Source organism: Dioscorea cayenensis, chromosome 14, assembly GCF_009730915.1.
Source record: "Dioscorea cayenensis subsp. rotundata cultivar TDr96_F1 chromosome 14, TDr96_F1_v2_PseudoChromosome.rev07_lg8_w22 25.fasta, whole genome shotgun sequence".
Taxonomy (NCBI): Eukaryota; Viridiplantae; Streptophyta; class Magnoliopsida; order Dioscoreales; family Dioscoreaceae; genus Dioscorea; species Dioscorea cayenensis.
In genome coordinates, this window is record NC_052484.1 from 11841895 (window position 1) to 11856030 (window position 14136).

At 40.3% G+C, this 14136-nt stretch overlaps 1 protein-coding gene across 2 annotated transcripts; it reads right to left on the reverse strand.

The window, feature by feature from the left end:
* Positions 1-298: 298 nt before the first annotated feature.
* Positions 299-2911, reverse strand: LOC120275119. Of its 2 annotated transcripts, XM_039281617.1 has the most exons (4): positions 2163-2911; positions 1297-2078; positions 1142-1181; positions 299-651 (listed from the first exon to the last, which is right to left on the reverse strand). In XM_039281617.1, coding segments are annotated over exons 1-3 (1245 nt in total). In that variant the 5' UTR covers positions 2625-2911; the 3' UTR covers positions 299-651; positions 1142-1180. The 2 variants fall into 2 exon arrangements, with proteins under 2 accessions (XP_039137551.1, XP_039137550.1); XM_039281616.1 differs by lacking the exon at positions 299-651 and having other exon boundaries at positions 1143-2078; positions 2163-2910.
* Positions 2912-14136: the final 11225 nt, after the last annotated feature.

Sequence of the window (14136 nt, forward strand, 5' to 3'; positions counted from 1 at the left end):
TGATTATCATTGTTATTCTACCACTATTTCTTTACATGAACCTAATACTTCCCAAGAAGCAAAATCTGATCTTATTTTGACAACAAGCAATGGCAAAAGAATTGCAAGCTTTAAAAAAAAAAAAGCACATACTTGAGATTTGGTTGATTTGCCCTATGGTAAATCAATTGTTGCTTGTAAATGAGTTTACAAAATTAAGATTAAGTCGGATGGTACAATCAAATAAATCACCCATAGTGATGAATATTTTTAAATACAAATATTAAACATTAATTTATGCAAAAACAAAGGTTACGAAGTAAGTTCTCAAAATTGTAGTATGTACCAAATCAAATACAAATTTGTACTGTGCTCACGTCTGAACGGCTCATGCCAAACCGTAGGCGACAACATGGAAAGTATTATAAAATAAAATAATTGAGCTATTCCTGTGGTTAAAGATATAACAAATCCATTGAATTTCCGCTTCCCCAAAAGCAATGTCAAATCACCAGCCACTTGGAACTCCGTGATTTGTTCGACTGTCAATGCACTTCCAACTTCACCAATAGCCTTCCTAACATTCTACCAATAACACCAGCAGCCTCAATTTCAAACGCAAGCAAGGCCACCTACCAACCTAATCTCGCCTAACCTTCCCCATCAATCACCCTGCAAAGTATAAATAAATTTTTATAGAAGCTTCTATGCAAATAAAGGAAAAGGTTATATAAGTAATTATCTAATTTCACATGTAACACTATCTGAACATCTGCCTTGCTTTATATTTATTTGTAAATTCTAATTATTAAAGATTTTTAAGTTGGAATTGTTAGAAAAAAATATACTAACCAATCATTTTATTAATAATCACTATAATTATAAAATATATATTTGAAAATAATAAATTTTGAATTTAACAAAAAAAATTAATTTCAGCTAAATAATATAAGAAGGTCTTATGTAATAATAATAATAATAATAATAAAACAGATGTTACATTGAATAAATTTATAAAAAATAAAATTATGTGTAAAAAATAATTTTAAATTTTATGTGATTGTGATGTAAATAAAATATATATTGATTTTTTTAAAATATAAAAACCTAAAAAAAACCTACAAAGCATAAAACCAATTAAATTAGAGGTGTAGTAGATAACCTTGATAAACTCATCTTTCCTTTTGATTAATATCCTTTCTCTGTCAGGAAGAAAAAAAAAACAAAAACAAAATTACAAGTATGTGAAACATGAAAAAGGAAAAAGTCGCACTAGAGAATAGAAAAACGAGGAATAAAATCTCAGTTTCCTACGACCATGTATCCGGTATCGGCAACCCGAGCCGGCATATTTCATCAGCCGGCGGCGACTCCCAGAACGTTGCTCGATCACGCATTACTTCAAAGCCCCTCATGCAGTCATCGACGTCAATCCGCTTCAACCTCTTCCTTCCCGCAGCCGCATCTGGTCCGGCAAACCTATCAAAAAGGGCCTCCCACCCACTTTCCCATCCACCACTTGAATCACATAGCTCTAGACTGCCATTCCTCCACTCCGTCCAGCTCCAACCTTGGTCCAGTCCCACCCCTACCACCTCCGACACGCAGACTCCGACGCACACAGCCTTGCAAGGCCGGCACTTGGCCCCACTAAGCGGGCCAGGACTTCCCATCGACGCAACTGGCACCCCATACCTTCCCGGCGGGAACCCGTACCGTCTCTCGGTTACGACACAAAAGGGAGTCTCCTTCTCTTGCCATGCCACGCCTTCCACCTCCAACTGTGCCTTGAATGCCGTCTCCGAGTTCAGCTCCCGATATCCGGCTCGATCTAGACTTGGAATCAACGACAACCTTGACAGCGCGGCCACTGAGGTCTTCCGGTCTCCGACCCCAAGCCGGTCGTTTAGGCCGCCGTAGCGAGATCCCGGCGGAACGACGTAAACTCCTGGAACGAATGCGTCACGACCGAGTCTGCCGGACCAGTAACCATCAACGCGGGTGCGGACGATCCAGTCGTAGGTGAAATTCCCTCGTGATTCGTGAGATGTTATCATCTCGAGACAGCCTTCGACGAGATTGAAGTACTGTAACAAACCCTGCCAGAAATATTCGGAAGGATCAGGAAAGAGATTGATTTTAAAGAATCAAACAAAAGAGAGAGAGAGATCATTGATGGACACCTGGATACCGTTGGGGGAATTACGGGCAGTGAGAACACGTGCTTGTGGCTCGGTCTCGTTCATCGGATGCGGCACGAAGATCCGGACAGCGGCGATCCGAGGCGCGTCACGGAGGAGCAAGAACTTGTATGCATCCTTGTCCATCGGGCTGTGGAGGAACATATCGGCATCGGGGTATTGGTTAAGGAGGTTCTTGATGATTGACGGCCCTGTGAGCTCGAACCGGCGGGCACCGCCGACCAAACAGATGGCTATCCGATCAGGGGAACGGTCGAGCACAACCGGCCTGGTGCTGGGAAGGACGGACTTAAGAGGAGAGAGGTAAAGACTGCTCGGATAGAACAAGGTTAGGAGGAAGAGAGGGAGGATGATGAGAAGCGAGAGGCGCCAGTCGAGCAACTTGAAGAAGGTGGGTAGGACGAGGCTGACGGTGCGCTCGTTGCTCCGCGTACCACTCGTCATGCTATCCTCCTCTCTTCATACAATCGATCTGCGCAACAAGATCATGGACTTCGCGTGCAATGAAAGATGATGAGCAACTGGGAATAACACAGACGAGAAGGAAGAATTTCCTCTCTTTCGTGTTCGTCACCGTAGAAAATTGCACTTTCACCCCCGAAATTATATTAAAATCTCACTGACTTTATGAACATAAACTAATTTATTAACATCATTAGTGGCCCCGTTATTCGGTTAATTGCTGGTTTTGATAAATATAAATAAAGAAAAAACTATTTATTTTAATCTAAAAACTATCCTCCGATTTTATTAATTTACAGACTTAAAATAAAAATCATAAAAGTTTAATAGTCAAAATAATCATTTTTATTATATTTTAGTAATTATTTGTGATTTTAATCTTGCTAGAATTTAAAGGGTTGTCTCCCTTGTCTACTAAAATATTGTTAAAGCGTTAATAAATAATAAATAACATATGTTTAAAGATATGTTGTGATATTTGTTTGTGTATATTTACATAATATTTTCGTGAATCTTGGGTGTAAGTGTATTATTATTTTATTAATTAATTAAAGTTTTTCTGTTTGGACACTTATATCCATCTCCGTGTTGACTTTGAAGAGTGAACGATAAGGTTTATTTCGCCATTTCATCGTCCTCATGAAAATTGAACGGGGTTGAAATTCTAACAAATTTAATATTGTGTTAATTATGATTTAATGAGAAAACCAGGCTGTTTAGATATTTGATTATTGATAATAATAAAGATTGGTAATTAATGGTGTTCTCTTCATTAAATTTATTCTTTCCGTAGTCAAACAAATATTAGTGATTTAATGAAGAAAACGTTTTGATTACAAGTCAATCAAGAAAGGGCAAGTATCAAGGACAACATGCATCTTAAGTTTTCGTTTATACCAGCTAAACTGACGGGACCATGTGAACCATGATATCAATATATAAAGATTAATAAGATAATAAATAAAAATGAAACTTAAAAAAAAAAACTGATACCAACATACGTTATAATACTACAGCGTAAACCTCAGTTATAACTCCATATTAATCATACCTTATGAAACTAAAATTTCTCTTAAGAAATGACAGTAACATTAAAGTTCATTGCTCCAATAGCTGAGGGGAATAACTCCATATTAATCACACCTTATGAAACTAAATTTTCCATGTAAGAAATGATAGTTCCATAGGGGGTTCAATTATTTGTATTAAATAATAAATTGCATTATAAAAATTTATGGTCCAGCCGTAATTATAAAATAAAGTTAATATAATTTAATAGTATCATAAATTATTAAAATATGGTAGTTTTAAATTTCCAAAAAATAATAATTAAGATTTTTATTGTTTATATAGATTTTGAATAAAAAATAATTAAAAAAATCAATTAAAAAAAGAAGAAAAAAGAATAAAATAAAAAGATATAGGAGAGCTAAAATAAAAAAAATTAATTAAAAAAATAAAAAAAATGTTACGCAACCAATTGTCACAGGGACCCATCAAAGAAAAAGAATATATGATATTTTTTATATAAATAAAAAAAATTTGAAATCCAAATTTTAAATTAAAAAAAAAAGTTAAAAATTTTAAAAAAAATTTGAAAACAGAAATCTCCCATTAGACGGGGAGTTGGCGATATTGTCGAACTGAAGAAAAAAGTGGAAAAAAACTAGGAGAGAAAAAAAATACAGAGTTTTTGGAGAAGAAAAAGAAGGGGGAAAGAAACTGAGAATGAGAGTGAAGAAAAAGAAGGGAGAACAGAGAGGGAATTAAGGAGACGGCGAGGAAGACAAAACAAAATCAAGAGAGAGAGATAGGTGATTGATAAAACCTGCGGTGGAGGAAACAAGAAGCAGCTGATTCGTCTTGGCAAAAGAGAAAAAATTAAAAAAGAGAGAAGGTACAATTTTTTCTATGGGATATAGCAAGATGATGTTTATTGCATGGTTTTATAAAACATGAAGTATGTATGCATGATCATCATGGTTTATGAGTGCATCCTTGAGTGGGTCCGTTCTTTCATTTTTTTTTTTTATTGATCCATGTCATGTCATTGGTTCATGAAACATTGTTAGTATGAATGCATGAAAGATGTTTACCAATCTCTCATATAGCCATCATCCAAATTAGAGGGGGGCACGGGCCGACATTTGGCCCGGCTCGAAAAAACCCGGCTGGCCAGGCTGCGAACCCGTAACCGGCCCGCACGGTAGCGGGTCCGGTTACGGCTTGGGAAAACCCAACCCGGCGAACCGACTGGTTGATCCGCCAGGTCACCCGCGTGAAACCCGCCTGGTTGACATTTTTTTTAAAAAAATTTCAAGAATGAAACGTGAAGTGCTGCTCTAACCGACTCCAACAACACTTGTTGGTTGTTCACCATTATATATATATATATATATATATATATATATATATATATATATATATATATATATATATATATATATAAGTGTTAGATATTATTACTTGGAACACATACTTTTGTGTTTGCAATAAATTATAACATACATTTAATATAAGTAAAAACATGTTGGACTTAACAAATTTTTAATTGTCTTCATAGAAATATAAATTTATTTCAATAATTAGAAACATGCTTTAGTGTTTTTTTTAAAAGCGACAGGTGTTTGTCTTTATAGAGCGTGAGTGTGAGTTGAGATATCATTCGTGTGTTGTTTTCTTGAACAAGGTTTAAAACTCTCACCACTCTGCACACCCACAAAAATCTTAATTTTAATACCGCTAACCAATTGAATCAAGTGGTTTTAATTCAACAGCAGAAAACATAAACAAGAAGCTATGAAAGTAGTGATGTTTTCGTCGACAACATAATGAGGATAAAAAATAGTTATACCTCATACCTCATAGTTTGAGGCCAAAGGTAAAGCTTAGATAGATCTCAATGGTTATAAATAAGTGATTAACAACTGCAATAAAAAATTAAAAAACTAATATTTATAAAAAAAAATATACCAACAATTTAAATAGATAGATTAATGAATTTAGTGCAAGACCTTTTTTTTCAAAATTATTTGAATTTTTTTAATTGTCTCAACTTCATCTAATTTATTAAAATTATTTTTTATATTTAGAATTATTTAAAAAAACTCGATTGAAATATAAATTTATTTATTTGTTTTAACAACTATGTTGAAAAAAAAGTTTGGAAAGGATGGTTAAAGGGTGAAAGGTTTTACAACGGAGCACCGTTCAAATCTCATCAGTAACATTAAGTTTTTAATTTTAATAGAAAAACCTACCCGGCCTAGCAAGTTGGACCCGCACCAGCGGGTTTGAAGACTTGCCTGGCCGAGTCCTGTCGCTTCCCGTAACCCGCTGGCTTGGCCGAGTCAACCCACCCCGGCGGATTGGTACTATTGCACGGGTCGGCCAAAAACTGACCCGGGCCCCGTTAAACGGTCCGTGCCACGCTCTAATCCAAATGTGAAATGAATCATGAATCTTGTGGGGTCCGCTTCTTTCTTTTACATTTAATCAATGCCATTATTTGATCTCTCATTTGCATGCATATCATGCCATGTTTTTCTCACTGATTCGTATGCAATACAATCTATTGTGCCCTGTACAATGTTTGCACATTTTATTTCTCTTTCCTATGTGCATACAGATAGATGCCTTTATCCTTTCTTGTTTACTTTATTTGCATTCTCAAAACCTAAATCTAACTTTACACAACTCATCCATGTTGAGATCTTTTTAGATAAACCCTTTTATTTAGTGCCATTCACCGGCCATTGTTCTGTTCAATGCCTAAGTAAAAAATATCTATATATTGATGTCATTGTTAAAAAAAAAAGAACATGATTCAAATAAATTTGTGTTATTGGCAAGGGTAGTACCACTAGTTTCTTTCATGTATGGGAATTAAGCGAAAATGATGGGGGTATAATGATAACAAAGTCTTTTTTTTTTTTTTTCCAAATCAATGGTTATTTACATAGCCTATAGACTTGCCCTAGGATCTTCGAGCCTCATGTATGACAACCATAGATTTATTGGCAGAATATGCGGTTGAAAGTTTAGGAAAAAAGAAGAAGGAAAGAATATATATATATATATATATATAGTTCGAGGGCTGAAGTGCAAAATAAATAAATAAATAAATAAATAAATAAAAAGAAAAAAGAAAAAAGAAACATAGGAAATTCGGTTCATTTGCAAAAGTTATCAAAGATGGATTTGTTTACAAAAAAAAAATAAAACTAGGGAGAAATATGAAAAAGTGAAGTTTTGAAGTATCTGATTGAATAAATCTTGAACTTTCATAAAAATGAAAAAATGACATGGGATGCTATACTATGAAATCGGGAGAAAATAATGACTTGATGTGTGGGGGTATTTTTGTAATTTTCGCAGGACCTCCTCTTGGAAAATCCTATGAGCACCTCTTTGAAACTTACCTTGAGTCTTTTACAATAGTGGGGGTAAAAATTTTTTTTTATAAAATTTCTTAAAACCTACCTTGAGGTCTTGACACTCTTGAGGGTAGAGAGAAAAATTTATAAAAGTTCTCCAAACCAATATTGAGGTCTTGATACTCTTGGGGGTAGAGAGAAAAATTTATAAATTGCTCCAAATTCAGATCAAATGGTAGGTCACAAATTGGGAGAATTTTCCCCTACTCTTACTCTTGGGTATAGATAGAAAAATTTATAAAATTTCTCCAAAGCCACCTTGAGGTCTTGACACTCTTCGGGGTAGAGAGAAAAATTTATAAAATTCCTTTAAGCCTACCTTGAGATCTTGACACTCTTAGGGTAGAGAGAAAAATTTATAAAATTTCTCCAAACCCACCTTGAGTTTTTGACACTCTTGGGGCTAGAGAGAAATAAATTTATAAAATTCCTTGAAGCCCACTTTGAGGTCTTGACACTCTTGGGCGTAAAGAGAAAAATTTATAAAATTTCTCCAAACCGACCTTGAGGTCTTGACACTCTTGGGGATAAAGAGAAAAAAATTTGTAAAATTTCTCCAAACCTACCTTGAGGTCTTGATACTCTTGGGGGTAGAGAGATAAGTTTATAAAATTCCTCCAAACCCACCTTGAAGTCTTGACACTCTTGGGAGTAAAGAGAAAATAAAGAGAAAAATTTATAAGGTTTCTTCAAACACACCTTGAGGTCTTGACACTCTTGGATGTAGAGAGAAAAATTTATAAAATTTATTCAAACACACCTTGAAGTCTTGACACTTTTGGGTATAGAGACAAAAATTTATAAAATTCCTTGAAGCCCACTTTGAGGTCTTGACACTCTTGAGGGTAAAGAGAAAAATTTATAAAATTTCTCCAAACCTACCTTGAGGTTTTGACACTATTGGGGGTAGAGATAAAAAAAATTCTTTAAACTCACTTTGAGGTCTTTTGACTCTCATTGGAGTGAAAGGAAGAGTAAATAAAAAAATTATAAAAATCTCTCTTTGAATTCACTTTGAGATCGTTTGACACTCATTGGAGTGAAGAAAAGAGTAAACAAAAAATTTTATGAAAATCTCTCTTTGAGCTTACTTTGAGGTCATTTGACACTCATTGGAGTGAAAGGAAGAGTAAATGAAAATTTTATAAAAATATCTCTTTGAACTCACTCTAAGGTCTTCTAACACTCATTGGAGTAAAAGGAAGAGTAAATGAAAAATGTTATGAAAATCTCTTTTTGAACTCACTCTAAGGTCTTTTGACACTCATTGGAGTGAAAGGAAGAGTAAATGAAAAATGTTATGAAAATCTCTTTTTGAGCTCACTTTGAGGTCTTTTGATACTCTCATTTAAGTGAAAGGAAGAGTAAATGAAAAAGAATTATGAAAATCTCTCTTTGAGCTCACTTTGAGGTATTTTGACACTCATTCCCGTGAAAGGAAGAATAAATGAAAAAAATTATGAAAATCTCTCTTTGAGCTCTCTTTGAGGTCTTTTGACACTCATTGGAGTGAAAGGAAGAGTAAATAAAAAAATTATGAAAACCTATCTTTGAGCTCACTTTGAGTCATTTTTTGACACTCATGGGAGTGAACGGAAGAGTAAATAAAATTTTTTATGAAAATCTCTTTTTAAACTCACTTTGAGGCCTTTCAACATTTATTGGAGTAAAAAAAAAAATGTTAATGAAAATTCTCTTGAAAAATTTATAAAATTTCTCCAAACCTACCTTGAGGTCTTGACACTGTTGGGGGTAAAGAGAAAAAAATTTGTAAAATTTCTCCAAACCTACCTTGAGGTCTTGACACTCTTGGGGGCAGAGAGATAAGTTTATAAAATTCCTCCAAACCCACCTTGAAGTCTTGACACTCTTGGGAGTAAAGAGAAAATAAAGAGAAAATTTTATAAAATTTCTTCAAACTATCAGAAATAAAATTGTACAGCTAGTTTAGCCCCTCTAATTGTGGATCTCGTATTTGTAAATTGGCTAGTTTAGCTCCTAGATTAGCCCGTCTAATTGTGGATCTTGTAATTGCCTTTGCCCAGCTATATATGCAAAGCCAACCCCGACCTCAAGGGTGTGGTGTATTCTCTCTTCATCTTGCTATCTTTCTACATGGTATCAGATGAGATCGCATCCTGATCCTTATTTTCACTTCACTATTCCCAACCTCGCTTCTCCTGCCACTCGTTCCTTTTTTTGATGGATCTCAATCGTTCAGCCGAGGAAGCAGACACCGGCATAGGCGCCAGCACGGCGTCAGCCTTCATCAACGCCGCGTCTCCAGTCTTCATCCACCCTTACTGCACTGTTGCCATCAAGTCTCACGTTCCTATCACCCTCGAGCTCCGGAATCCCAACTTCACCAAGTGGTCCTCTTTCTTCCTGTCCATGTGCGGCAAGTTCGGGCTCATGACTCACATCGACGGCTCCGTTCTGGCACGCCCGGATGATGCGACATGGGTACATGCCGATTGCTCAGTTCGTAGCTAGCTGTTCGGTTGCGTCGGTGACGATGTCCTCGACCTCGTCATGGAACCCGGCCAGGATGCTCGTGCCCTCTACGTTGCCATCGAGGCCTTGTTCCACGATAATAAGGAGTCCCGAGCGATCTTCCTCAGCAACCAATTTCACTCGATTATCCAGGGAGATCTACCTATCTCAGAGTATTGTCAGCGCGTCAAAACACTGGCTGACTCTCTCCGTGATGTCGGCCACAGTGTTTCCGAACCACAGCTAGTCCTCAACCTGCTTCGTGGTCTTAATTCTCGCTACTCCAACACCGCCGACGATATTGCAACACAACGCCGTTCCCCTCCTTCGCTAAGGCACGCTCCATGCTAGCCCTCAAGGAACTTCGTCTGGCAAACGAAGTCAAGGTCGCCACCGACACCGCCCTCGTCGCTTCTTCCCTCTCTTGCGGCCACAGTGGGTGCCACCACACATCTTCTGCCTCCATCCCCATACCAACACGAAGCGGTGGTCGCGACCACCCTCGACGTAGTGACAAAAATCGCCGCGGCAAACAGACTGTCGGTGGCTTCTTCTCTTCGCGTGTCCCCACCCCACCAGGAGCAGCGCCCCCAGGCCCGTGGTTCTGCATCAACCCTTGGGCTGCGCTCCAAGGCACGTCACAGTGGCGGCCCCCGACACCCAGCCTCCTCGGCCGGCATCCCTAGGCACACACGGTCTTCACCCCGTCCCAGATGTCTCCACCGACCGCGCCGTCTTGGGACCAGGCCGGCCTCATCGCTGCCATGAACCAAGTCACCCTTCCGGGTCCTGCCAACTGGATCATGGACACTGGTGCCACCTCTCACATGGCGTCCAATAACGGTATGCTCCTTTTCCGCTTGCCCTCTTCTCATTCCATCGTCACCGTCGACAACGAATCCACTATTCCTGTTACTTGCCGCGGTCATTCTTTTCTTCACACGCCTTCATCTGATTTCGTTCTGCACAATGTCCTCATTGTTCCGTCCATAATGCATAACCTTCTTTCTGTTAGATAATTTACGCGTGACAATAATTGCTCCATAGAATTTGATGCTTTGGGTTTTTTTGTCAAGGACCTCTGGACACGGCGCATGATTACATGCTGCAATAGTGTCGACGACCTCTACACAATGACCCCGACAGCCGCCGCCACTACCGCGCACGCCCACCTCGTCACTTCGCCCACTCTTCGGCACCAGCGACTCGGTCACCCCAGTCCCGCCGTCATCGACACACTCAATAAATCATCTTCTATTGCATGTAATAAGGTCACCTGCACATTTTGCCACTCCTGTCAGTTCGGTAAACATGTGCGCCTACCATTTCCTCGTTCCAGCTCGCGCACTTCTGCGCCCTTTGAATTAGTTCATTGTGACGTATGGACTTCTCCGGTTGCCAGTATTTCGGGTTCTCTAAATTATTTGGTTATTCTTGATGATTTCACTCATTTCAGATGGACTTTTTCACTCAAACAGAAATCTGAAGTTCATATGCACATCGTCAACTTTTCTAACTATGTTCGCACACAATTCGACTTGCCTCTTAAAACTATTCAGGCAGACAACGGCACCGAATTCGTGAATCATGCGTCCTCCCAGTTCCTCGCATCTTGTGGCATCCTGTTACGTCTTTCCTGCCCCTACACCTCGCCGCAAAATGGCAAAGCTGAACGTATCATTCGTACATTAAATAACATGGTACGTACTCTACTTATCCATACCCACATGCCATCTCCTTATTGGGCTGAAGCACTCTCAACCGCCACACACCTCCTCAATCGTCAACCCTCCTCTGTGATTGCTAACTCTACACCCTTTGAATTACTTCATCACACTTGGGCACATTACAATCATCTAAGAGTTTTTGGCTGTATCTGTTATCCAAACCTCTCCTCCACCACCCCGCACAAACTCGCTTCTCGTTCCGCTGCGTGCGTCTTCCTCGGCTATCCGAGTTCACACAAAGGATATCGTTGCATGGACATGGCCACAAAACGGATCATCGTCTCCCGCCATGTTGTCTTCAACGAAAATTCTCTTCCCTTTGCTAACAATGAATCACCCTCTACCACCACCACTAGGGCCTCATTGGATTTTCTTCTTAACAATGACCTCATCGTGCCAGCACCACACACTACAGCACCAGCGCAGCCTCGCATGACACCCCCATCAGCAAGTGATATCACATGCTCGCCACCCACTCGCGCTTCACCGCCAAGTGATGTTAAGCACATGTGGCTCTCGTCAGCTATGATCCCTCCCCCATCGGCAGTAGTACCTCAAGTGCCATCTACGTCGCCACCTGCCCCCATATCGCCCCCCGTTAACCGCCCGGCACCCAGACCACATTCGATGGTCACCCGGGCTACTTCCGGCATTGTCAAGCTCGTCACCCGACTCAACCTTTCTGCCTGCACTCTACGGTCTCCGCCATTCTAGCCAACTACCACAGTGCCCTTGCGGATCCCCATTGGAGAGTAGCTATGACAGAAGAATACAAAGCGTTACTCGACAATAACACTTGGCGTCTAGTTCCACGTCCGTCCGGTGCCAACATTGTCACGGATAAGTGGATCTTCAAGCGCAAGTTCCACTCTGACGGCACACTTGCTCGTCACAAGGCGCGCTGGGTTGTGCGAGGCTACTCCCAACGTCACGGCATTGACTACGACGAGACATTCAGTCCGGTAGTCAAGCCCGCCACCATCCGCGTCGTCCTCAGCATTGTTGCTTCCCGTTCCTGGCCCATACAATAACTCGACGTCAAAAATGCTTTCCTCAACGGCTCCCTTGAGGAAACAGTGTACTACCAACAACCATCAGGTTTCGTCGACCCTGCGCATCCTAACCATGTGTGTCTTCTACAGAAGTCGCTCTACGGCCTCAAGCAGGCACCCCGTGCGTGGTACCACCGGTTCGCCACGTACATCCGACGCCTCGGCTTTATCGCATGCACCTCCGACACGTCTCTCTTTGTCTTCAAAGATGGCGACAACATGGCCTACTTGTTACTCTACGTCGATGACATCATGCTTACCGCTTCTTCAACCGCATTACTTCGGCAATTCACTGTGCATCTTCACTCAGAATTCGCCATGACGGACTTAGGCACATTACATTTTTTCCTCGGCATCTCGGTTACGGGCTCCACTACCGGTCTTTTCCTCTCACAGCGCCAGTACGCTGTCGACCTCCTGCAATGTGGCCGGCATGACTGAGTGTCACTCCACCGCAACACCAGTAGACACTCGAGCCAAGATCTCCGCTCTCGAAGGTGCTGCAGTCCCCGATCCATCAGAGTACCGGAGCCTGGCAGGTGCTTTACAATACCTGACACTCACTCAGCCCGATTTGGCGTACGCAGTCCAGCAGGTTTGTTTGTTCATGCACGATCCGCGCGAACCCCATCTCGCGCTCATCAAACGTATATTACGATACGTGAAGGGTACACTGGACGTCGGTCTCCACATTTCCATCTCCCCACCGACTTTCATCACTGCTTACTCCGACGCCGACTGGGCCGGATGCCCTGACTCACGTCGTTCCACCTCCGGCTATTGCGTTTACCTCGGTGACAACCTCATTTCTTGGTCCTCCAAGCGCCAAACAACTGTTTCCCGCTCTAGCGCGGAGGCCGAGTACCGTGCTGTTGCGCATACAGTTGCTGAGTGCTGTTGGATTCGTCAGTTTCTCCAAGACTTGCACATCTCCATTGCTTCGGCGACTGTGGTTTACTGTGACAACGTCAGCGCCATCTATATGTCATCCAATTCTGTAAATCAACGCTGCACGATGCATATTGAGATCGACATCGACTTTGTCCATGAGAAAGTCTCACTTGGGCACGTTCGAGTTCTCCACGTGTCCTCTTCTCATCTGTTCGCTGACATCATGACTAAAGGCCTACCTGTACAGTTGTTTAATGAGTTTCGATCCAGTCTTTGTGTCCGGCATCCTCCCGATACGACTGCGGGCGGGTATTAGAAATAAAATTGTACAGCTAGTTTAGCTCCTCTAATTGTGGATCTCGTATTTGTAAATTGGCTAGTTTAGCTCCTAGATTAGCCCGTCTAATTGTGGATCTTGTAATTGCCTTTGCCCAGCTATATATGCAAAGCCAGCCCCGACCTCAAGGGTGTGGTGTATTCTTTCTTCATCTTGCTATCTTTCTACACAAACACACCTTGAGGTCTTGACACTCTTGGATGTAGAGAGAAAAATTTATAAAATTTCTTCAAACCCACCTTGAAGTCTTGACACTTTTGGGCGTAGAGACAAAAATTTATAAAATTTCTCCAAACCTACCTTGAGGTCTTGACACTATTGGGGGTAGAGATAAAAAAAATTCTTTGAACTCACTTTGAGGTCTTTTGACACTCATTGGAGTGAAAGGAAGAGTAAATAAAAAAATTATAAAAATCTCTCTTTGAATTCACTTTGAGATCGTTTGACACTCATTGGAGTGAAGAAAAGAGTAAATAAAAAATTTTATGAAAATCTCTCTTTGAGCTTACTTTGAGGTCTTTTAACACTCATTGGAGTGAAAGGAAGAGTAAATGAAAA